At 37.5% G+C, this 25,403-nt stretch overlaps 5 protein-coding genes and 1 pseudogene across 8 annotated transcripts in view; 4 read left to right on the top strand and 2 right to left on the bottom strand.

Moving 5' to 3' along the window:
* Window positions 1-484: 484 nt before the first annotated feature.
* Window positions 485-6,677, bottom strand: LOC122091442 (protein-lysine N-methyltransferase EEF2KMT). 3 transcript variants are annotated; one of them, XM_042661391.1, is made up of 9 exons: window positions 6,445-6,677; window positions 6,274-6,343; window positions 5,894-6,031; window positions 5,625-5,688; window positions 5,437-5,512; window positions 4,068-4,152; window positions 3,592-3,648; window positions 2,979-3,095; window positions 485-713 (listed from the first exon to the last, which is right to left on the bottom strand). In XM_042661391.1, the coding sequence occupies exons 1-9, from the start codon at window positions 6,540-6,542 to the stop codon at window positions 612-614; spliced, it is 807 nt and encodes a 268-aa protein (XP_042517325.1). In that variant the 5' UTR covers window positions 6,543-6,677; the 3' UTR covers window positions 485-611. The 3 variants fall into 3 exon arrangements, with proteins under 3 accessions (XP_042517325.1, XP_042517326.1, XP_042517327.1); XM_042661392.1 differs by having other exon boundaries at window positions 5,437-5,509; window positions 6,445-6,676; XM_042661393.1 differs by having other exon boundaries at window positions 485-700; window positions 6,445-6,673.
* Window positions 6,678-8,253: 1,576 nt separating this feature from the next.
* Window positions 8,254-9,329, top strand: LOC122092301 (annotated as a pseudogene).
* A 1,388-nt stretch (window positions 9,330-10,717) lies between these two features.
* LOC122090961 (GDSL esterase/lipase At1g54790) lies at window positions 10,718-14,397 on the top strand. Its single transcript, XM_042660738.1, has 5 exons — window positions 10,718-11,130; window positions 11,828-12,028; window positions 12,729-12,895; window positions 13,136-13,406; window positions 13,957-14,397. Exons 1-5 carry the CDS (start codon window positions 10,893-10,895, stop codon window positions 14,223-14,225), a joined length of 1,146 nt encoding a protein of 381 aa, XP_042516672.1. The 5' UTR covers window positions 10,718-10,892; the 3' UTR covers window positions 14,226-14,397.
* A 568-nt stretch (window positions 14,398-14,965) lies between these two features.
* LOC122091956 (UPF0603 protein At1g54780, chloroplastic) lies at window positions 14,966-16,947 on the bottom strand. The gene is made up of 3 exons (XM_042662220.1): window positions 16,420-16,947; window positions 16,114-16,306; window positions 14,966-15,340 (listed from the first exon to the last, which is right to left on the bottom strand). Exons 1-3 carry the CDS (start codon window positions 16,864-16,866, stop codon window positions 15,093-15,095), a joined length of 888 nt encoding a protein of 295 aa, XP_042518154.1. The 5' UTR covers window positions 16,867-16,947; the 3' UTR covers window positions 14,966-15,092.
* Window positions 16,948-17,222: 275 nt separating this feature from the next.
* Window positions 17,223-20,787, top strand: LOC122091957. 2 transcript variants are annotated; one of them, XM_042662222.1, is made up of 8 exons: window positions 17,223-17,608; window positions 17,740-17,819; window positions 18,155-18,215; window positions 18,891-18,948; window positions 19,205-19,262; window positions 19,575-19,647; window positions 20,159-20,278; window positions 20,365-20,787. In XM_042662222.1, the coding sequence occupies exons 1-7, from the start codon at window positions 17,273-17,275 to the stop codon at window positions 20,249-20,251; spliced, it is 759 nt and encodes a 252-aa protein (XP_042518156.1). In that variant the 5' UTR covers window positions 17,223-17,272; the 3' UTR covers window positions 20,252-20,278; window positions 20,365-20,787. The 2 variants fall into 2 exon arrangements, with proteins under 2 accessions (XP_042518156.1, XP_042518155.1); XM_042662221.1 differs by having other exon boundaries at window positions 17,224-17,608; window positions 20,159-20,787.
* A 1,015-nt stretch (window positions 20,788-21,802) lies between these two features.
* Window positions 21,803-25,403, top strand: part of LOC122091412 (E3 ubiquitin-protein ligase SP1) — a 23,223-nt gene continuing 19,622 nt past the window's right edge. Inside the window, exons 1-4 of the mRNA XM_042661341.1 lie at window positions 21,803-22,356; window positions 22,462-22,514; window positions 23,752-23,876; window positions 23,975-24,070. Coding sequence (XP_042517275.1) covers window positions 22,283-22,356; window positions 22,462-22,514; window positions 23,752-23,876; window positions 23,975-24,070 — 348 coding nt within the window. The 5' untranslated portion in view covers window positions 21,803-22,282. The remainder of the gene's footprint in view (window positions 22,357-22,461; window positions 22,515-23,751; window positions 23,877-23,974; window positions 24,071-25,403) is intronic.

Below are 25,403 nucleotides of genomic sequence, written 5' to 3' on the forward strand. Positions count from 1 at the left end.
AAAGAAAAAAAAAACAGAAAAGGTGACCAATATGCACTGATCCAAAATCATATGCCGATACCAATAACTAAATCTCTGCTAGCACCATATTTACCACATAACCCTCTCCAGTGGTATAGATTTTGGACTGTTTTTCTGTTCCACCACTAAAGAGCAAAACACACATACCAATATATATATTTTTTTAATGACAGGTATCTAGGTCAAAGTCCCACGGGCTTATACTGATCCCACAATCACATGAATCAGATCATACCGGGGTTGAATGAGAACCATTTAACTTTCACAAAAAACAGTGAGGAGCACTAAACACCCCATGTGAATGGCCCTAAGGAGATAAGAGGAGTCGAACTCAAAATCACATGCTTCTTGAGGCGAAGGTCTCTTGCCAACTCAACTAAACCCTTGGGGTTATACACCAACATTTGTAGTAAGCATAAAACAAGATTTATCAAACAAGAAAGCATAAACTGCAATAACAAAATAATTGGGGAACAAAAGGAATACCTCCATTAACTGAACAATCATGATACAATGCTTATGGTTTACAAGCCACCCCCTTGGGGGGGGGGGTAACCATAATTGAAAAACCACTGTAGTCTCCAACGTTCTTAAATAGAACAACTCACACTATGTCTGGTCTGAAATCTCGAAGTCGACTTTCTGATGCAGATTCCCATTGCAAATGTATGCACTCTATCTGAAAATTTAATCTGACACAGAAATTAGAAATTCTATCTGTGTTTCCATTCAAAATATTTTCTCAATGTAGATTGCACTATATTTTGCATAACAATCTGATAATTTCACAAGCTAGTGTTAATGCAGAAGTAGATTACAAGAAACTACCCCAGCAGTTTATAACCCCAAACAATACAAATAGGAGCAGGAAACAAAGAAATAAGACCATCAAATAAACCCCCAAGGATACAATACCCATACAGGAGCAAAACCAGCCCAAAACCCAACCCGATAGGAGAGAGAAAGACCTGCTATAGAGCTGAAGAGAGAGAGGTGTGGCTAGGTCTGTAGGAGTCCGATTGAGCTACACTCTTGGGCGTAGATAGTCCCTAGCGAAAGTATAAAAACCCCCAAAGTTGAGAGGATTCTGACGGCTGGTTGTGAAGTTACAAGCTTTCTTGATTTTCTGACCTAGGAGAAATAATCGCATGCTTCAAGAGAGAATCAATTCTGGTTTGTAACTTGGACAGATCTGAACTTCTGAATACTCACAACAGTCGTATACTTCAACAGCAGTAACTTTAAGATAATCTAGAAATCTTTAGACAAGAAGAAACAAAGGGAAAAGTGGAGGAGGAGCGGCTGTCTCGGCCCGGGTTTCTCACCCACAGCTATCATGGCTGTTATAAGCAATTGACTGCAATTATTCTTTATTCAACTATAAAATTATGAGTACATAGGCTCCTCTATTTATAGAGGGCAGAATAGCAATCAAACTATTACCAGGAGTTAGTTTCCCAATAGGACTAGACACTTCTACTACAACTAAGAATTCAAAATTGGACTAGAAATAATAAACCTATATGGAAAACAAATAAATTCCTAAGACAATTTTGACTCGATATACCACTTACTCAACTCGATGGGCCCAATGGCCCACTAATTAATTAAAAACTACTAATTATTCCCCTAACCGATTGGCCCAATTGGCCCTTATTTGTACTTAGCCACTCAGGTGGACTAAGTCGGTGTTCGGCTGGCTTTTTGGCTGGACCCTAGCCACTCAAGTGGACTAAGGCTGGACCCTTCTTCCTCTTATATTTCCTTCCATAATGTGCATCTACATAAAGTGTACTAAAATGAGGTGCTCAAACCAGGGAAAATTAGTAAGATAACACCTCCGGTTCCTTTGTTTTTCTATCCAAAATGAGAAGACCTTTACAAAAAAGAGAGAAGAAAGAGGGGATCGGAATAAGGAACAAAAAACCCTGAATCCACAAAGACAAACCAAATAAAAGAAAGCCTGCTACATAGAGTACAGATAACCACATCCTAATCTCTTACTAGCGTGTTGAAGAATATTCTTTAACTCGGGATAAAGGTCCAGGGGTATGTGATAACGTGACAGATGCCAATTTAACCACCAGATATTTGTTAAGATAGAGTACCAAAAGTCCCTGATTTCGCTCCTTCGAAATGGACCAACAGATTGCAAAGCGCACCAGATTCGACCCTTCTTTACTCAAGCCACCAGCCAACTTGCATTCAGGTTTTCAACACTATCTCTCTGGCGGAGAAAGCTCTTCGAGCTTACGGGTGAATTTACGCTTACTCTCAGCCTCTTTGATTGGTAGGCGGGCAGACTAAGCCCCCAACTTAAGATTACAAAAAACAAAAAGGGTAATTGGATTATGTTGCCAGTGGCCCAATGATGTGAAACCTTCTCAGGAAAACACCATGACATGCGGGTTCCATGGGGCTGAAAGGATTGAAACTGCTAGGTAACCCAAATCTTTGTTGAGTAAGCTGATGTTTTCTCACTGACAAAAGCCCTGACTTGGTCAAAATATACTTTTCTCATCCCAATTTCTCCATTTATAGAGGGAGTACTCAATTATCTGTCTACACTGCTCCTCAATGGCTCAATCCTTTGGCTTTATCCTACCCATGGTCTCTCTATTAAGTTCAATTTCAATGGGTATTCTGATGCAGCCAGAGCTTTTGATTGGGTCAGATCTCATAGAATCCCATTTCTGGAACCATGGAGACTATGAAAAGTTTGGACTACGACTCCTATTATCATGGAGGACCTGCTCAAGTAATTTCCAAGCTGATGAGCAAGTTAAGACTGGTGCACTGAGGAAATTTTTATGGTGCACTGAAGGAAATCTATATATCTGGTCCCCACTCAATTGTGCAGGGTTGTACTGTTGTTGTGACATGATATAATGCTGTTTTCCATCCATAAAACAAAGAAATAAATAAGAATAAAAATATGTAGCATAACCGTAACTCACCAAATTTGGGTCTTGGATTGTCCTGTTTGACATATCTGTTCCTGTGATCAACTGGTTCATTTCCAAATTAAGCTTCATGTTCGCTAAACTTAAGAAATCACCATCACTTAGTACCACCTGCAGAAAAGGCCACACCATCATGAACCCTGTCATGCTAGACAATACAAGGTCTTGAAAAAATAATAATCATAATCATCAATGTATTTTTGAATACTAAAAGAGACAAGAGACACCATGTAACAATGCAAAAAAAAATATATATCTTTTTGGTAGAAGGATGGTTTTATTGCATTCAAGTCCCAACAAGGGAAAAGAATAACAATGCAATAAATGAGTTACTATATTATGAAACTTCATTGGTGCATCTCTACTATGCACATCATGAAAAAATACATAATGCAAACCACCCAGTGCTTTGGGCATGACCCAATTCCATTTGGCAGTGAGCAGAGTCATTGTTTAAGGATAATCAGTGACTATGATGTTCAGAGTAATGTGCAATATAAGAAATGACCTATCTACCAAATAGTTACGATTGACAAGCATATGCCCACCATGTATATAAGGTAATCCAGACTTCAGTGTTCACAAATATCAGTTCCAAATTACAAACCTTCTTGGCTTTCACATAGGCAAGAACAATACCAACTAAACCAACACCCGAACCAACCTGTTTGACAAAACCCAGCACAAATCAGAAGAATAGAACTTTTTGAGTACGTAGAATTGCTCTTCATAAAAGAATTACTAAGCTAAAAGACAAATAATAGTCACAACATGGCAAGGAAGAAAAAGACAATCAAATAGTAATGGTTATTGAGAAGAACCAAATGAAATTGTCAATAGCAACTTAAGAAAATAGGTAAATAAAAATAGGAATTAAAAACTAACCAACAAAAAAAAAAAAATCTTTGCATCAAATTATGGTTTTGCCAGTGGATGCATTCCCCAAATTCAGGATTGTGATCAGGCAACCAAGCAATTATGGAAAAAAATTCTGTAGGCCAGTGACTGATTTCAGATCTTTCACGTGCACCAACATTATTCATTAAACCAAGGGGACGAGGAGTTGCAGTATCGTTGCCTTACCTCAAAACAAGATTTATTAGAGAATAACTCAAGATGAGAAAGTATAAACTCCGACAAGAAAAGACTTGAAGGCCAAATGGAACATCTGTCACCAAGCGATAAGGAATCAAACGTTACTTTTTCTCAGCCACAGAAAAGGCAATGGAAATCCTAACAAAAAGCAACTCCAAGCCTCCAGCTGACTTAGCTAAGAGAAAACTGTTATACATGTGCACCACCACAATTGTCTGCCCATGCATTTACAAATCTTCAAAGGAGAAGTTAACAAAAATGAAATGAAAAATTATCCTGAAGATAATGGTTACACAGCTCAAGTCAACTCAACTCAACTACACCTTATCCCAATTAACAAGGTCGGGCTAAATAACTATTCCCCAGTCAACAATATTTAAAGTCAATTTTGCTTTTGAGAGCAAGCCATCCATATCTCCTATCACCAGTTCTTCCTAGTCATTTTCAGTCTACATGTAGTTCTATCCTGAAGAAATTCCTATATGTAGAAATATATTAAAAAAAGAAAAAAGATAATAATAACAGAAATATTTCTTTAGCAATCCACAAGCAATAATCAACAAATTAAGAAATTTGCTAATCCGAACCTAAAAGTTAGTCCTTCTCATAATGATAACCAGACCAGGAAACTATAAAGAAAGAAACTAACAATTCATTTCTTACATAAATTTATGATTGAATCTACTTGAGAAAGAAGAAGACAAAAAACACTGATGAAATTCCAAACAACCTCACGAGGGAATGCGCTTCACTTCATTTTTGAGATAAGAAGAGGGAGGCTTACAAGAGTTCATTCACATGGTTTGCAGGAAGCTAAGAGTCTATCCCCACCCCCTAGCCCCAAAAACATTATAAAAATAACTCATTTCCATCATGCCATGAACCAGACAATTCTCAAAATGCTGTGATTCTATATTTCTTGTCCTGTGCTCTAATAGTATTGAAAATTTTATGAGAGAAAATAAGATAGGAAAACAAATATAACAATTATGAGAAACTTTCAAGAAATACAGAAATCACACTTGCATAACAAGTTCTAGCCCCTACAGTGTCACAACAACAACTGCAAATCCCTTCGCAAGTAAACTAAAGTCTAGATGGAAATAAAGAAAATAGACCACTTCATAGCGTTAGAATTCTTTATATGCTCTGCACTTCTATAGAAACAAGTCAGCAACTTGATAGTGGATTCACATGTCTAACTCCCAGAGAATCAAGCAGGATGAGAAGTCTAAAGAAATTGCACAAGAAGGGGGAGACGAGGGAGGAAGTTATTTCATAACCTAGTACAATATTGTTCTAACTTAAAGCACACTAATCAATAAAACCATCTGGAAATGACAATAATTAAGCATACCCAGTATCTCCTTGGAGCATGTCAAGAGAACATCGCAGTGGAACTATCAATTTCGATGTTGGACAGCTAGGACCTTCCGAGGAGCGAAGAGAGAGATTGGGGGGGGTGAAAAACATCAGAACAGAAAAAAGGTAAGGGGGAGGGGGGGACAAAACAGCAACAGCAGTGACACAAATAACAGAACCTACCATCAGGGAAGAGAAATGAAATGCTTTTGCATACCCTTTTGTTGACGTTCATTGAACTATCATCCTACAGAAAAAGGAAAAAAAATTCAAACATGAATTCGAGCTTGAACATTTATTTGCAAAAAATAGTTTATCTTGAGAAGCATTTAAAATGAACCTTGTCATGAAACTGAAGAGGGTGTAAATTAATTTCCTTCGTCATGTAAGTTAATCTTTTTAGTTTTAGATGACCAGACAATTCTACAAGATGTGCAATATTTACCACTTACCTTTAATGCTGTCAAGTAATACGCATATTGTTCATATAATCCATCCAGCACATCAGAACAATTTGATTCAACATCAAGGATGACCTTCTTTAGAAAATTCTTTATGTATAAATCGCTCGGCCGATTAATATTGCAAGCCTACAGTCAAAAACTCAATCATTCTAACACAATCCAGGACAACAACTTGAACAAATTTGTATAATCCTTAAGGGTTGCATCACTATCAGCAGTCTACATTTTTGGTTGCAGATTTTCACTTTGAGAAACTCCACAATAAACATCCAAAAGATGAACCCACATGCCCAGATGCATCAACAACCATCAAATTGCCCCGGTTAAGGTTTATATCAAAAACCAAAATACAAATAACGGTCACTTACAGCTCTATTTATACATTCTTCCCATATGAAACTCTGAACTTCCATTGTAATCGACCCTCCACCACATTCTCTATGTAATAGTAACAAAACAGAACTATAAATAAAGAGATTAAATAGAAGGAAGAAACATTAACAGACAAGATGAATAAGATTGGGGAAAATAATGGGTACCTTGCCAAGGAGATTAAACAATCAGTGGGTTCCATGGCGAGGAAAGCAGAGACCAAATGGAGAAACCCAGTAGTTGAAGGGTTGAACTCTTCGTCCATGAAACCTTCTCTTTCAATTTTGGTCAAACTAGTCTGCCCTGAGCTTCAGGTGTTTGCTCTCTGGTCCGCCGCACTTGAAGCGCACTTCAAACCAGAGTTTGGTAACGAAAGCGCTCCATTCCGTTGCTTTAAGGCGCAGGTTTGCTACCCAATCTTTCATTCTACGATCCAAATCAAACGGTTTGATTTTGAGATGTTTTCTCGCTACTTGGAGTCGCGAATTTAGTCTAAATAAGTCGTTACCTAGGGTAACGACATATAACTCCAAAGGTCACTTGGGGCCACATGATCATAACACGTTTTATATGCGTCGCGTAATGAGAAAACCAAGATGTCGCTACCTGGAATCGCGGATTCAGTCCAGATTCAATGAGGCTAACGCAAATATATTCTTACATGTCTCATGTCAAATTTGATGATCAATATCAATCTCATCAATATCATCGATCTCATAATTATCATATCATATCAAATCCCATCAATCGAATAATTTTTTTGAGAAATACGAGGCATCTAAGTCTCACAAATAGAGAGATCTATTCATTGATAAGAAAAAGAAAATTATCAATCGTGATTGGATTGATGATAAAATAGAATCCTAGGTCGCAAACCTATCATACATGTAAATTTAACTCAACATGGTTTGAAAGAATAAGAACTACGAATCCTCCATCTACATCTATTACTCACCATTAAAGTTTACTTCTTCTTCTTCACTTTTTCTTTTTGTTTTTTGGAGTTGCCCAGGGGGACTTTACTCACGCATACTAAAGGGTAGGGGAATGATAGGGAGAGACGAACATTAGCTTAGCCTAGTGGTGACAGCTTCGGTTTGAAGAGCCGACGCCCAAGGAGGAGGTTGTGGGATTGTACCTTGTCAGATACATGTGTGAGCTAGAGGGTTGTGGGTAGGTAGGTGTACGTAGGAGTGGTGGCCATTGCCTCTATTAGCGCCCAATTGGCTGGTCAATAGCCATCACCACTTAATAGGATAAAAAAAAGGGAGAATGATATGAAGAGGGTGAGACACACTCACACACCCATGTGACAAGACATAATCCACTGACCTGCTAGTGTCTGCTCTTCAAGTAGAATATCAATAGATTTGCAAGGAAGTTTGAAAGATAAAAGAACAGTTTTATCCATCCCTAATTGCAAAGAAACCATGTAATTCGTTCGTTGATTCTACTCACGCCACACATTATGATATTGCATTAGTTCATGTAATTCATCACTTTATTTAACTAACATCTAATACAAAATGGTGCATCCAGTACACGAGGCTTCCACCATTGCAAGGTTTGAGGAAGGTCTAATGTAAATAGCCTTAACCCTGCTTTGCAAAGAAGTTTTTTAACTCGAACCTGGGCATTGCAACAAGGCCTGCCCTCTAATTTCACTTACTTAAACCATTGTATTATCACATGCATAATGCATTGATGATTGATTAGTTCCAAAGGTTGCAAGTGCCTGTTCAGAAAAAAGAGAAGCAAGGGAGGGTGGGTGTGCTGGTAATTTTCTCCAAATCTTGGAAGGAAGCATGAGACAATTAGCTACCTTCTTTGCTTTCCCGTTACTTGGATATTAATTCCTTATAATTTGATTGTCACTAATACCTTCCAAGTTCCCATCACCAGCCATGGCTATGAGTGTCTCATCTCTCCATGTTGTAACCCTACTCTCCCTTTTGTTCTATCCCTTTATTAAAGCCATGGACTTAAACTATCCTGCAATCTTCAACTTTGGGGACTCAAATTCAGACACTGGTGGCTTGGTTGCAGGGATTGTCTATCATGTGAAATTCCCTAATGGCCAAACATATTTTCTCAAACCAGCTGGGAGGTTCTGTGATGGGCGTTTAATCATCGATTTCCTTAGTAATACACCTTAATTAACATGGTTATTTTATCAATTTTTTTTTTTAATTTCTGAGAGGGTGGGCATTGGCACAGTGTAAGGTTGCTCCTTATGACCTAGTGATCGTGGGTTTAAATTAGGCATGGTTGCCATTTCCTAATTATTTTGAGGGTCTACCACACTTGCAGCAAATGCAGCAACTATTAGCCCATTTTCCTTTGGATTCAAGTGGCTTAGTTCATTCATTTCAAAGCTAAAGTTCTTGAATTGCTAGCTAAAGGTATGTGTTTGTCAAGCTTATTTGTTCTTGATCAGTTTGTGTTCAAGTCGATAAAAGATTTTTTATTTTTTATTTTTTTATTTTTTTAATTTTCTTAGGTAGCAGAATATTGGATAAGTTCATCCCTCAAGAAGATTATTTCAACCAGGGGCTCTACATGTTTGATATAGGCCAGAATGATCTTGATGGTGAGGATCAAGTACTTGCTCTGATTCCAATTCTATTGTCAGAATTGAAATAGGAATTAAGGTAAGGGAATGTCATTTTTGTGCTTAAGGCTATGTTAGCATAAGAGTTTAATTTTTTTTACTATGATTCTGGAGTCTACAAAAGGATGGTTATTTTGTAAGGTGCAAGGAATTTTGGATTCACAACACGGGTCCTCTTGGATGTTTACCTAGATAATTGCTACATTTGGGAAGGACCCATCAAAACTTGATGAGAATGGATGCGTCAATTCACATAACCAAGCTGCTAAGATTTTCAATTTGGAGCTTCATGCCCTCTGTACGAAATTGCAAGGACAATTCTTCTTGGAATATAACCCTTATTTACAAAGTTCCGAAATACCCTTCCTGAGTCCTCTATCACTGAACCCAATCAACCATATTATCCATGTGTGCCAGGTTACTAGAGATGATAAAATATAGTTGTGCACAAAAAATGTATGTGCCAAGCTTTGAAAATAAGTTGTTTCAATTTCTAGGTCATCTTGAAATCTACTTGTCCATTATAGGCATAAACCCGTCGCTTAAGTCAAAGGTTAGCCAATGAAACCAACTCCTAGAAGGGTTGCTTGACCCTAAATGCCACATTTGCCGACGCTCTAACAAAGAGATTTTGGTGCTTTCTCTAAAAAAAAGAAATTTTTACAATAGCAAATTAAACAAGTTTTTTACTCTCAAACACTTTGGATTGAGCAGAATTAGGATCAATCACAAAAAATTTCTAATCCAAATTCCCTATCCAATCAATCCGATTTTGATTTTTGAAACAATGCTTAAGAGTCAAGGCCACAATCTGTTGGACCTAGAACATGGCCAACTATATTTTATCACTTTCTATGCGTGTCCCTCAGGCTTCAACCCTTATCCTTTGTTCACTTCACTTGGAGGACAATCATAGGCAGTATTTCCAAGGGACCATTGGAGTAACTGAAGAAACTCAATTGGAGGCATGGCCTTTGCCATTTGTGAGAAGAAAACCCTAAACCCAAAAAGCCTTTGCTTTCAAGTTACCAAGTGGAGGGTGTGATTTGGGTCCCACCACAAGTCACACTTCTTCGATTTGCATATGATTGGGAGTTTGATATGTGAGGTTGCTCTATAAGTTTGTTCAAGTCGGTAAATAATCTATTTACAAAGCGGGGGGTAAAGCTGCATATATTATGATCTTTCTTAGACTCTGTAGCGATAAAGAATGAGAGTTAGACATGAGATTAGTCTCCATTGATTTCAAACGAATCGACATCAGCCGATATTGGCCCGATCTTTAGATATTTGACTTGAAAAAGAGAAAAGAAGCGATGATTTCCCAAAATCCAAGATTATTTTGAGTGTTGATTTACTTTACTTGAAGATCTTATAATTAGATTAAATTTCATTGATTTTATGTTATTTTCTTGACTGAAAAAGAAGAAAAAAAAAACAACCAATGCACGAGGCTACCGCTAATACATTACTGCAGGGGTTGAGGGGACAAATGTATGCAATCCCGGCAGCCTGACCCCAGGCCCCTACTTGCAAAAGAGACTATTTCCAAATTTCAAACAGGTGACTAACATTTTCAACAAAAAATGGAGATCAAATAAGAATCATAAGTGATTCAAAAGAAAATTGCAAGAATCATTCAAAATTGGTATCAATTCCATTGGGATATTTCAAAACATGGCCGGAGGCATCTGCTATGAATTGGATTAACAATGGTTAATCATCCTGGTGATTTGGGGTTGGTCGAACCAGTTGAGACTTGAGATTCAGCTCCCAGGTCAAGTTCTCCAGGTTTCAAGAGAAGTCAAGATAAAATGATTAGATCAAAACAAGGATTAATGGATTAAGACTGAAAAGGGAAACTTGTAATCCACACAAAACCCACCAAACTCCACACTATCTGAGAATTTTTCATAAAGCGGTTGGTAGTTTGTATACATAAAGCAACGATTGAGGAATTGAATTCTGTTGTACCCTTTTCATGTACAGTGGTTTGCTCAAGCAATGGTTCTCAAGATCATCTTCTTCCTCCAAACCCTCACCTTGATTTCCCTTCTTATACCCCTCGGAGATACTATGGATTTCAATTATCCGGCAGTGTTCAATTTTGGCGATTCCAACTCTGATACAGGTGGGCTTGTAGCAGGTCTTGGTGAGGAGCTAAACCCACCTCATGGGCAGACCTACTTCAAGAAGCCGAACGGCCGCTTCTGCGATGGCCGTCTTATCATTGATTTCCTCAGTGAGTTCTCTATATGCTGTTGTTCTTTGTATAGATTTTAAGTTTTAAGCTATAAATTTGGGATTTTGTATGGTAGCAACTACATTGTGGAGGCAGGCTCCATTGAGGTTGATATAGTTAAGCATCTAGACTGTTGCAGGCTTACCTGTCAAACCTAAATTTCAACTCTTCCTGGTATTCATTTTTTCCCTTCTGGGTAGCCATAATCCATAAATGGGAGTATCTGACCTCCTGATCAATAGCTGAAGCTTGATGGGTGATGGAATCTGGTTAAGGAACCAGTAATGTCCATGCAATGAGGATTTGGAGGGTTAGGATCAGACATTGAATGAGTATGTCCTGAACCCTGATATGAAAAGATTTGAGAACTCTTCTCAGCTGTATAAGAAATGTTCTCATGGTTTCCATGCTTAAAAATATACTATTAAGAGATGTTTTTAATAGTTGCACTAAAAAAGGTTGGATCTTTTTGGGTTTCATTGTTCAATTTGTTAAGACCTGTTAATTTTAGGACTGGTAGTTCTCAGAGTCAGCATCTCTATGTAATTGAAATTTATGGAATTTATCATACAATATCACTCATTGCGTTTGTCAAAGAAGCATCGTATCACTGTTTTTGATAACAGTCATGAATAAAAAATCACCTCTCTTTGTTATCTAATGTACTGTTCTTATGTTCTTTTTGTTTTCTTTGCAGTGGAAGCCATGGACCTACCATTTCTAAATGCCTACTTGGATTCTGTTGGCAAACCAAGTTTCCAAAACGGGTGCGACTTTGCAGCTGCAGGGTCAACAATACTCCCAGCAACTGCATCATCTGTGAGCCCATTTTCTTTTGGGATTCAAGTGGCTCAATTTTTCCGATTCAAAGATCGTGTTCTCGATTTGCTGTCAAAAGGTATGTTTTCATGCCTAATCATTGAGGGTTTTTATTTTGATCACCTACACAATAGTTTTGTATTCTTGACCAAAAAATAAAGAGACACTTATTCTGCAAATGATTTTGTTCGATGCAGTAACACTTTATCACACAAAATTAAAAATTTGTACAAATTCTGTTAATGTGATGAGTGTATTGTGGAATTCACTCGGTGGAAATCGGAGAACTCATTCCTGCCTTTTCTTTTCCCTCTTTTTTTGGTCGGATAAAGTATTATATGTGCGAGTTTCATTAATACAGTAATTTTGTGGAAGTATGATGTTGGCAAGTGGTGGAATCCATAATGAAGATGCTGTTTTTGCTAAAGGACAATTTTACAAGATAAGAATCCCGAAGGTAGTTAAGATTTAAGAACTTGATTGGTTGATCCAGTACTGAGGATGTAGAATAGATGGTTGATGGTAGGAGGATCGGGTTAGACCACAGAGCCGCTCAGTTTCTAATATCCCCGTCTTTCTATCACATTGAGACGATATCAAATGGTTGTCCCAAGCAACATCGTTTTAGATTATTAAATAGCTATGGTTAAGTACCATACCATGTGTGAGTAAGAGTCACAGATACATCAGTAATTAAACTTTGTAAAATCATGAACATACTGGAAAAATATCTAATTTTATAGCACAAAATGATTCCCACTTTCCTAAATTTCTTGTAGGCAAGAAAGAGGACAAATACCTCCCTGCAAAAGATTATTTTGATCGGGGGCTTTACATGTTTGACATAGGCCAGAATGATCTTGCCGGTGCATTTTATTCTAAGTCAGAGGATCAAGTGATTGCTTCCATTCCAACAATCTTGTTGGTATTCGAAGATGGGATTAAGGTCCGGTAACATCGTCCCTTAATATATGATAGGTTTTTCATTTTAATTTTCCTTTTCTTTTGTAAGAAATTTGTCCGTTTATCCTTTTCATTAATCAATGCAATTTTATATATTTATTGACTTGTTTCAGGCAAAGTCCTTCACTATTATTTCTCCGAATCATGTAACTGTAGATCATATTTTGGGTTGAATGAATTTGACATTTCCTGTCTGTGCACCGTTTTCATTTTCTCCTTTCAGAGATTGTATGATCAAGGGGCAAGGATGTTTTGGATTCATAACACGGGGCCTCTTGGATGCTTACCTCAGAATATTGCCAGATTTGGAAATGACCCCTCTAAGCTTGATGAGCTAGGATGTGTCAGCTCACATAACCGTGCTGCTAAACTTTTCAATTTGCAGCTTCATGCTCTCTGTCAAAGATTACAAGGGGAATTTGTGGATGCAAATCTTACTTACACTGACATCTTCTCAATAAAAAGCAACCTTATTTCAAATTATTCTCGATACGGTAAGTGGACGAATTATTTATTGTATTGGTTGTTTGTGCTAGTGAATGAAAACTTTTCTCAACCCCTCCCCCCTCTGCAACAAAAGCAAGCAGAATCATACAACAAAAGCAAGCAGAATCATAGTCTCTGTTAATTAATCAGACTCCATTTGACTATGATGTGCTTGCCTGAGAGGCAAAATGACTTTATGCATGACTTCATAAACTAGTCCTTTCTTTGCATTAGATCAAGTATGGCATTCAACCAATTGAAATTTGAACATTAAGCTTCTTTCTCTTGATTTGTCTTACGCGGAAGAATTAATAGATCAGTATCTCATGTAATTCTTACAATAATTTGCCATGGTTATCAATAGACAATTGTTTTCCTGGTTATATAGTTCTACAAACAAGTTAAAGCCCTTTATTTTTCCCCTTCTTAAGTAAATTATGGAATTATTGTCAGAATATTGGAGATATTCGTTAACGATGTTTTTACTTTTTTATATTTCATATTTTATCATGCACCACAAAGAAAGAGGTCTGACTTCTCAAATTTTATAACTTTCAGGGTTTGAACAGCCCATAATGGCTTGTTGTGGGTATGGAGGTCCACCGCTGAACTATAACAGTCAAATCTCCTGTGGCCGAACAAAGACTTTAAATGGAACCTCAGTTACAGCAAAAGGGTGTGATGACAGTACTGAATATATAAATTGGGATGGGATACACTATACGGAAGCTGCAAATCAATATGTCTCATCTCAAATATTAACTGGAAAATATTCTGATCCGTCTTTCTCAGACCAGATGCCATTCCTGCTCAGTCTCAAGTTTTAGGGAGTCAATGTCTTAATATTTTTATCTTATTCCTGATCAATTAAGTTGTACCTGTTCATTTTTAAGAAATTAACGGCTATGTCTGCAAATACAGTGAAGAGCAACTCAGTTGTGGGACCTTTCTAATTCTTTTTTTGACATAAATAGAAGACAATCGTAGGGTGATCTCTCACTTATTGATCTCAAATATCAAATCGGAGTGTTGATATAAACTCTCCCTTCAGTTTTCAACATTTTCGGTGGCATTCGCCGGACTTCGTGGGTGCAGCAGTTATAATTAGTATCTGCATGAAAAACCCCACCATCGTATAGTATGTTGCAATTGACCACTGAAGTGCTCTATTTCTGCTTGTAATTAATGTATTTTTCTGCCGTTCGGTGTTATGAATGTATGCTACAAGTTTCACTAGTTTGCTAAAAGTTAAGTTTCATGAAAGAGTTCAATTTTTTTACTTCCAGTTTTTGAATGTATGCCACAAGTCTCACCAGTTTGCTAAAAGTCAAGTTTCATGAAAGAGCTCATTTTGCTTACTTCCACAGTTCCTCTTGAAAGAGTATTAGTATTTATGTATGATTTTTCTCAGTTATGAAAATGTCCATCCAGACAGGTTTCAAGTCTGTACTCCAACTATTAAGAGTTTCACTGTGAAATGTGAATGGTAATGGGAAAGTCACTTTCTGCAATTGCAAGGTTCACTTTGAATAGGATTAATACTAAATAAGTATGACAAAAAGCAAAGTGATATTGAAATACATATTCATTGATATAATTCAAAAATCTGTTACTGTCCTGTAATGAACAATCTTATGTTAACTCTATATGCTTTATATAAGAATTTGTACAATCTAATGTTATATACAGATCACTTACTTTTTGGAGACATAGGCATAGTACTGTGCCATTGGAACAACAAAGGCAATTACTAACAAACCTCCAACTACAAGAGTGAACTGCCCACGTTTTTCGTCGGTTTCTTCCCGGCTTTTGAAGTTGGATTCTCGTTTGTTTTCCTGAAACTTGGGTCCACCAGGATCTGGCAATCCATCGATAGCAGCAACTAGCCGTTTGGCTGTGGTATACATGGCCTCATTGTACTTTTCATCTGTAGCCAGGACTGCAAATACGATCCGATATTTTGATCAGTCATCAATCATTTTCAAAAGCAAAATTTGATATATAAACAAGGTTGGATAAGGAAATGAAATGGAAAAATGAAGTCTTTAATTAGCTTTAAAGTTGCTGTCTTCTTGAACACTAGAAATGCATACTTTTAGCTGAAATTCTAGACCAAATATGCAATTTTAATATCTTAGGGATAAGAAAAATATAAAGGTATTTTTAGATTTATACAAATCCTCGAGGACAGTATGAGAAATGAGACAGTAGGAATTAGGAATCATCATTCCTTGGAGTGGCCGCTCAGTACCTTGACCTCTAGAGTCTTATCTGGGTCGCCTGACTCTTAATGCAGGTGCAATGACCAAAAGCCTGTTCAAGGATTTGGACATTCTCCTTTGCATTGCTTTAAATGTAGAAAATGATTGTGAACTTGCCCAAAGTTCCTAAAAGCAATAAAAGGCAGTGAGGATTATTATCTCCTGGCCTTTTGGGTTGTTAAGGTTTTAATTCAATCCAACTCGAGTCAGCTTTATCCCAACTAAATGAGGTCGGCTACATGGATCATCTTTTGCCAATCAGTTCTATGGGCTGTGAAGGTTCCAAGGACTCAAAACTTATACTCCTAATCTTAAGTGTTGGAAACTAAAACTTCCAATTTGTTTTCCTTGAGATAAACCATGCCTCAGAGAAATGTGATGTGAACTAAAAGGGATGCAGTGAGAAAATATGGATGGGCTATAATGTAATTGAAACTATGTCCATTATTACCAGGAAGATTTTCTGATACTGTGGCATCAAGAACATTCTCCCCAACAGCTTGGACAAATGCAGGACCACCAGTGATTGCCCCTTCTTTTTGACTGGTAACCAGCACAACAATTCCTTTATTGTTACCTTCTTCAATTGTTGGATACCAACGTTCCAATACTTGGTCAGCATACTCAAAAGCATCAGCTTTACTCTGTAATGAAATGTTTTTGAAATTTTGAAATAGCCAAACTATGAACACTGGGGTGCCCATTTAATCAAATTGCATGTGGTAGAAGGAAACGAGCTCAGAAGCAGAGAACTTACAGTAAGCTTACGAACTGTCACAAAATTGATGTGTAAGTTCTTTCTCGATTCCAAATCCGACAGAATCTGTTTCAGATCAGATTTAGTCACTCTGCTAAGAACACCAGCATCGTCCACAACATATGATTCTAGTGGTGGTCTCTCATTGAGGACATCAAATTCAGATGCAACTGCTGAATCAATGGGGGAAGCTGGGAAAAAGTTGATAGCAAAAGAGAGGGCTAAAGCTGCTAATCCATGCCGAAGATGAGAAACCCAGCTTTTGGGGATTGAAAATTGGTTTTTGAACAATGGAGGAGATGATTTTTTGAGACTTGAATTAATGGGTCTGGTGATATAGAAAGAAGTAGACCTGGGTTGCAGAGCAGGAGATAAAAGGGTATATGATTGTGATGATTTGGGGTTGAACAGAGGACAGAATGAGTGAGGAGAGAAGATGGTCTCCATGGAAGAGACTCAGAAAAAATAGTGGAAAATGAAGTGAGAAGAGAGAATCTCTCTCTCTTGGATTATTTGATTCCATTCTCTGGTTTTGGTAGTTCAGAACTCTAGATTTGGATTGGGTGGTTGAGTTTGAATATGGATAAGAAGCAACTTTCTTCCGACGTCTCTCAGCCATGGAAGCTGAGAAGGGCTTTTCAATCTTTTCACAACCAATACAGTGATTAAAGAGTTGGTAATCTCAACATTATCGCTTTAATAATTCAAAATTTCATGATATTAACTCCATAAACACGGTTTAACTTGTGTGAAATTTCTTTAATACCCACCTGTGTGATCACCATATAATCTCAGTCTCTGTCCCACGTTATTTACTTTGTTTGCTCGCCATGGATGTTATCTTCTCTCTCCCATGGCCTTTCTTCTTTCCCTTTACGCACATCCAACAAAGTCTCCGGAAAACCCTAGCCCTAGTTTTAATTCCAATGGGTTTCCCAGATTCGAAACTGCGAGTTTCTGCAACTTATCCAAGCGGGTTTTCGCTCTCAAGACCGCTGCGATTTCCATTGTCTCCCTTAGCCTAGCCTTAAGGTTCCCCCTTGGGAACTCACTCGCTTCTGCTGAAGAGGCGACGGCAAAGAAATCGATTCTCTCTGGCATTTCGAATACGAAATCTTGGTTTCAGTTCTTTGGTGATGGATTTGCCATTCGTGTCCCGCCTCAGTTCGAAGATATTATGGAACCAGAGGTATTAACTTGAATGATTTAACAGATTCTTTCGGAACCTTTTTGTCTTCTTTCTTCAATGAATAAATAGATGATTGGCATAATCTCTGAGGTCTGCAGCTAATTAACTGAAGCTTATCTTAATATTTCTAGGATTACAGTGCTGGTTTGTCATTGTATGGAGATAAAGCAAAGCCTAAGACTTATGCAGCTCGCTTTGCATCTCCTGATGGGTATGTATTCTCATATTGATTTTTATTTATTTTTTTATTATTCAAAGTTTAAGCTCTCCAACAACTAAAAAGTTGAGTAGAAAGTTCAAATTTAGTGCTCTAGAAAGAAATTGCTGAAGCTTCTCCTAGTCACTGCCTTTTATTTGTTTATTGCCTTTTTTATTTGTTTCAAGTAGAGCTTTCTTATATTGGTGTTCTTGTTCCTGTGATATTCAGTCTTATCTCCTATCACTTATGTGGAATGGAAGGATTTGGTTGTTATCCTTTATTTGTAACTGTTGCTTTCTGTCTTCAATTTGTATTTCATTTTCTTTTGTTTTCATTGGTTGATGCAGATCAGAATTTGTGAGTGTTTTAATTCGCCCTTCCAATCAGCTGAAAATCACATTCTTAGAGGTTTGTGCAGTATAGATTATCTTTTATTACATGATTAAAATGGGTATTGTTTAGAGGAAAAATCTGTTCTATCTAATACTTTACCAGAATCATGTGCTGGCAATTGTAAACTACGATGGTAGGACCCTGTGCTACTGATAGAGGTTCTGTTCCTTGCCACGTGCTGTTTTAGCTTGGCATGTGGATTCAAGGGGATGCAATTTCAAGCCCATGGCAAACTGGTCTTGGCCTAGATATAACTCTGGACTGGGTGTTTGGCACAGTCATCTCGTATACAAGCTGGTTTAGGGATGTGATTTACAGTGCAGGCTTTTGTTGTCTTTGAAGACTACAATGGCTTATAGATGACTACAATGGCATATAACAGAGTTATACGTGTATCTATTTTTAACGTTTGATTGGTTCACTGAGCGTTCAGTTAATCAATGCAGTGAATATTCTGTGGCATGTCTTGGACTTCAACCAAGAGAAAGTGCGTAGTAACAAAAGCGCCATATATTAGAGTAGTAATGAAGAACTTTATATTCTTAATACTAATGTCATATCTGCGTGTTATTAGTTATACAAGTTCTGTTTAGCCCATTTTATATTCATATGCAAAAAAATACACTTGCATGTTTGGGAAAGTTCTTCGGTTTATCTTGACTGATCCTCCTGCCATTGCTAACTCAACAGGCTAAAGATGTCACGGATCTAGGCTCCTTGAAAGACACAGCAAAACTCTTTGTTCCAGGTAAATGTAATTTTTTGTTTGTTTTATTGCAAGCATCTTTTGGAGAAACTTTGCACTACTATCCTTCACGACAAGGACACTTAATGTTTTTTGAAACTCTATAGTGTCTAATATTGATACCCATGTCATTGTCCTTGAGACGTAGTTGAAATCTCTATTTGATAATGTCGAAGGATATGCTGCACCTGATGCACTATGTGAAGTCAACTTCTCTATGGGAATAAAAAGTCTGGACCTTGTTATATTGTCATTGCAGGTAGGGCGGCATTATACTCTGCTCGTACAATAAAAATCAAAGAAGAAGAAGGATTCAGGTGTGCTTTTTTATCTTCAAGGTGCAGATGCCATAAAGACATCAGACTATTAAGACCCACAAAATTTCAAGAATAACTGAATAAGATATAATAGTGCATTCACCCTTTTATGGAGAAAATAATATAATTCTAGTTAGCATGTGCTAATACCTTCAACATGGGCTGCTGCTCATCCATCATTTTCCTGAACGGATGGTTGTCAAAGGGATGCTATGCTGTGAAAAATTCAAAATATCGTGTTTCTCTGTTAAAGTCCTCTTTGTTGGGAAATTTCCTAAGGTTGTGGCTTGATTTATATTTGATTTCTTTCAGGACTTATTACTACTATGAGTTTGGCGTTGATGAACAACATATTGCACTAGTAGCTGCTGTCAATAGCGGGAAGGTATTCAGGCCTCATACATTCTCTTCACCAAGGGACATAATGATTTCTTACTTAATGCATAGCTGCTAGTTTGGAGATTGGTTGGGAGGACCTTTTAATGTCCCAGACCTTCTGTCTTACTGAGGGACACATGATGAAACAGAGCCATCCCAAAAACAAGATTTTTCCAAAAAAAAAAAAAAAAAAGCTCTAGAGTTTGTACAAATGCTATAGGCCTGGAGTGACCTTGGTGCCTAGGATCTGCGCCTGAAAACTCACAATTTTTTGGAAAAAAATCTGCAGCTTTGTTTGTAAATAATGGGTCTGTTTCATTTCCCCCTGCTGCAAAATCAGAAAACAAGATGGTTAGATCCAAATTTCTTCTTTCGAACCATCATGTTAAGCCTGCACCAAACTTGCAGTCAAAGTGGACCAGTTCTATTTGTATTAGTATTCTTTGACTATTATTGTGTCGTCTATTAGTGAGTAGAATTCAAAATAAAGCAGACTTTGAGTGTCTTTGATTTTATAGGTATATGTTGCTGGTGCTGCTGCCCCACACTCTAAATGGGAGGATGATGGTGTGAAGCTACGTTCAGCTGCTATATCATTCTCAATTCTGTAGTCATCCACAAAAATGTTCGCTAAGAAGGTTTGTCAATTGATGGTCTCTTGTTTGTTTAGCCCAACCAGTGCGGAAGGATGTTAATCCACCTTCCTTTCTGTTCACTGTGGAAGTATTTGGAGGAGACTCAAGAGGGCTTTCAATTCCAGTTTGAGGCACAGGTCTGTACAAGTTTGACAAAGCTTCCACCATTCGCAGAAGCTGGAGTTTTGAATCCCAACTCAGCAAATCCATAGGTTCTAAATTCAAGTCCTGGCTCATTCAGCTTGACCAGGCCTTTTGGCTAAGGCGTCAGGAATTTTTCCTTGCAAGAAAGCCTGAGTTTGGATATGATTTGTCAAAGAAATTTGATGTTATATAACTTGCAGAAAACTGATGCTTTCATCATTCTCTTTTGCATCTTCAATTGTTCATTACTGGCATAATGCTAGTGTGAAGGAACAAATGTGATCGCTACACTTGCCATCAATTTGACCTGCTGTAGCCACCAAATTAAATAGAGTGGATCATTGATCATCTGGTTTGGATCACCTAAATGATTGTACAATTTGAATAATGTCTTGAGCATTCATTTCATGTAAGAAGCTGCACATGATTGGCCGTCTAGCATCCAGCCTGGCTTATGTATGGGTTGAGTTGAATTGCCTGAGCCCAACCTGAGCTATAAAGCTGTGTGGGTCCAACAATAACAACAGCAATAACAAAGCCTTTTGCCAACTTAATAGGTTCGGCTACATAGATCCGAGTGTCTGGGCGAGATAAAAAGCAAAGGAAAAAGGAGAAAAGAAAAAGAACACAGCAGCACAACACCTCTGAAATATCCCACTTAAATGCGATCAATAGCATGAATCTTTACCCTCCAAACAACTCTGTCTAAAATTTCGTTGACAAAAAGTTATGTCCTTAATTAAAACTAGGACCGTGTTTTTGTTTCACCATGTTAAAGAGAGAATTTCTTACTCATTGGCTTTCTACATGATTCATTTTTTTTTTCTTGGAGTAAAAGTGATTCTAATGATCGTATAGATACATAGGGCAAGTAGCGGTCATCTTACCTTAAAAAAAAAAAAAGTGTCATCATTGATACTTACAAATTGAATTGTATTGCTGATATGATACCAAGACCTTGTTCAATAGTATCATTGATCTATATAATTGCCAATGGGGTTGGTAGCCTAGTGGTGAAAATGCCCTCAACCCATCACCGCTCGAGTTAGTTGAGGGTTCGAAAGCATTGCTTGCTGTACGGGGCTTGTCTTCGGATCTATGATCATTACCATGGAACACTTTTTTTTTTCACCAAAAAAAAAAAAAAAAAAGAGATATATATAATTTTTGTTGGGTAAAAATAACACCACTCCGGTGTGTCATGCGAAAAGAATGCCCTATCCCACTCTTAAGATGCTCCCATTCGTCTTCTTATTGGCTTACACATAAATATATTTTTTTCTTCCTAAAATGAAAAACAAGGATTATTTGGTGAAGGGTAAACAAACATCTTCACACTGCGTGCACCTTAAAACAGCCCGCAGGTACAAACGAACCTCTTAGGTTATATGCATTAAGCTTTCTTGACCCTCTCCTCGACTCATCGCATCGGATCCCTCTCTCTCTCTCTCGAGCCTTATAATTCAAAAACAAGAATATACAGCCAATCTTTCCCTGACCTTTCAAACCAATTCTCTCTGTATATATCTTCATTTGCAATAAATTTGTTTGCCACCTTCGACTTCCAATCTTTCTCAACATAAAGAACCCTAGTAGCTTTCGAATTTTCATTTCTGAATCGATTTTCATGCTATTTGCCCCTTTTCATTCCGTCAATTTACTGATGATTTCGAAATTTTAATTTCATATCATGTGTTCAAGCTTCACTTTGATGAAGTTGTTGATAAACCTGAGGATCGCTTAATTTTTTTTTTTTCTGATTTTTTAACCCATTTGATCGGTATCAGTACCTTATGTGCTGCCCTTTTGATTGCATGAAGCTTGATTTATAGGGTAGTGTGTCTGGTTGCCGAGTTCTTGAATATGCTTCCATGGGGAGGACTTAGCTGCTGCTTGAGTGCAGCTGCTCTTTATCTACTTGGGAGGAACAGCGGAAGGTGTACTTTACAAACTTACCTTTTGAAGTGTTCTTGTTTGTTTGCTTTTCAGACATATCTTTTTTCAATCTTTGGGTGCTAAAGTTATGTATTTCTTTTGTTCAGGGATGCGGAAGGTCTTAGATCGGTTACTCGGCTGAGCCAATTAAAGGATTTAGGTATGTCGCTTTTTTTTAAGGTGTTCTGTTATTGAAATTTTGAATCTTCTTCCTGTATTCCTTACTACAACTAGAGATGCTATTTGCTTTTGAAAAAAAAAATTGTATTCTCGGTGTAATATTGGTTGAACTGAATCGGATATTGAACCTTGAATTCAAAATACATGTCTTCTGTTATTGTTATTGGACAATATCATGGATAGGATATACCATCCCCAGGTTGGTTGACTATAGTGATTAATTTCGGTTGGTGCTCCATTCATGAGAATGTATGAATACCGGATGACTGCCTTTTTGTGCTGCAGATGTATTTTATTTGGCTAAGCATGCCTCTGAATGGAACTAGCATAGATGTTGAGTTTCAAGATAGAGGAACTAGCTTGAGAAATAGTGCTGTTACACATTTGAAAAGTTTGTGGTTCAATCTTATGTTTCATGGCATATCTCCTCAGATTTTTCCCTTCTGCGCTAAGTAAGAACCATACTACTTTTTGTCTCTTATTTTCGTCAAAACCTTCACCCATCGTGTGCCATTAAAGAGAGATTATCATCTTTGTTAACGTCAAAGGGTTGTTGGTTTTCTTACTTCCCCCTTCATGTCGTTTTTGTTCTCAATCTCGTGCTTTTAATGTTGCTTTTGTGCTTTTAAATTCCATTTGTTTCCTTTTCCCCTTCATACTTTTCACCCCTATCATCTTTCCTCTTCCCTCTTCTCCATCTTCGTTTTTTTCATCATCCTCTTCTTTGTCTTACGCACGTTCTTCTTATCCATCTTCATCTATTCATTATCTTCTTCTTTTCCCTCTTCCACCTCTCCTTCATACTCAACATCATTATCATTGTTATCACCAACTCACCATCTTCCTCCTCCTCATTTTCTTCCTATTCAATCCCCTTAATCTTCTCCATTCTCTCTCTCTCTCTCTCTCTCTCTCTCTCTCTCTCTCGCTCTCTCTTATTAATATTATTTTTTATTTTAATATAATATTTACCATCTTCTCAGTCATCATTTATATCACCTTTTTTCCCTTTTGTTTCCTCTGTTTCTTCTTCATTGTTGCCCACACCTTCATCATATTCTTGCTACTGTCTTCCTTTTCCTTCTGCACTTTCAATTGAAAAATCATTGATCATTGTATAAATGCGCATCACATTTTAAACAATTAGTCCTTCATTGAACATCTGTGACCGGTGATCCTAGAATTAGCTTATAGATTTGTGTTCTCTTACTTTTCAGCACAGCTCCTGGATACTGCATGCAAAGTTTTACCTTTGGTTGTCACGGTTTCTGGACGAGTTGGCTCAGAGACACCAATCAACTGCGAGTATAGCGGTTTGAGGGGCGTAATAGTGGAGGAAACGGTACAAAGACCATTTCCTTGTAAAGATTATAAATATGCAGTTGCCTATTCTTTGAGTTCTAAATTGGCTTTTGATTGTCCCATTTCATTTTTCTTTAGGCAGAACAACACTTTTTGAAGCACAATGATGCAGGTTCCTGGATACAAGACTCTGCATTGATGCTATCTATGAGTAAAGAGGTTCCTTGGTACTTGGTGAGTAGTTTATTTTTCTTGATATACCCCATAGATAGGTGAATTACTTATTTTTCCCCCTTAAAAGAAGGAAAGGATCTATTTAGTGTTGCATCTGACTTCTGGATCAAGTCTAGTTGACGGTCAGAGTTAAGCTATGTCGATTTAGTCTGCAGCTTGGTGTGGGTAATTACTACTTACAAGGGATCAGCTCTTTGTTTAAGATGCCCTTTTTTTCTAGTTTTCTCTTAATAGTTGTTGCCAATAGAAATAGCAATTTAAGACCACTTGTTATGAATGTTTCACATCTGGTGGTTATAACCAGCCTTCGAAAGCTTTGACCTCATTGCCAAAGGTCCTCTTGCCACTAACAATGAGTTCGAGTGTTCAAAGGCTGTACAGAAGGAAAACTACTTTTGTTGCCATTAAGTAGTAAATTCCTAGCCCAAAACCAAAAAGTTTATTGGCTTTTCACTTCCGTTTGCATTTTGTCCATGGTTTTCCAAGAGGTCAACAGAGGTCTGTGTTCCTTAGCTAGAAGATTGCCGAACGCATTAATCTGTCTCAGTTAGATTTCTCCTAAATTATCGATTCCATCTCTCCTGATTCCTGCCCCTTTAAAGACATCTTTCCGTCAACATCCTCTGTCTCAGCATAGAGTGACATGGACAGCCAAGAAAAGAGGAGCATCCTTGTTCCAAAAAAATTCCCAAAAGTTCTGTTTTTCCTACATGAAGCCAAATGCTACCAACTCTTCCAAGAGCTTGCTCCATATGAAATGACAAGCTCACTGGCCTCTGAACCTTGTTCTATACTTCTACTGGATATAATCAACCTATCTGTTCCAGAGGGCCATTAGAAACTATAATTGGAGGAGAATTAATACTGTAAATCCAAATAAATTGGAAAGTCTAAGGAAGATCATTGGCAAAGATTGTGATAATTGGCAGTATTTCTACGGGCTATAAAAAATTGAAAACGGAGAAAAGGGAAAGAAACTTGTGTAGCATTGGCATTGCGTAGATTATTGAAGGAAGTTCATTGGCAAAAGATTGCTAGAATAGGTTGTATTTGTATGCCTCAAGTGATTACTACTTCACAATTTTTTTTGGGGAAAACAAAAAAGAAAAGAGAAAATTATAGTGTAAAATACCCAAAACGGTGAAATGATAAATCACAGTTTCTGTTCTGAAGATGTAGAGATATTTTCCCTTCTGTTGTATTGCGTCTGAGGCCTTTTTCATCCTTATATAATGCACTGAGGCTGTCTTTTGGGGGTATCTCGCTCTTTTAGCAAAAGTTTAACTAGTTGCACTTCTGTATATCCTCCCACACCCCCCACCCCCACCCCCAC

Source organism: Macadamia integrifolia, chromosome 10 (genome assembly GCF_013358625.1).
Source record: "Macadamia integrifolia cultivar HAES 741 chromosome 10, SCU_Mint_v3, whole genome shotgun sequence".
In the NCBI taxonomy this organism is placed as follows: domain Eukaryota; kingdom Viridiplantae; phylum Streptophyta; class Magnoliopsida; order Proteales; family Proteaceae; genus Macadamia; species Macadamia integrifolia.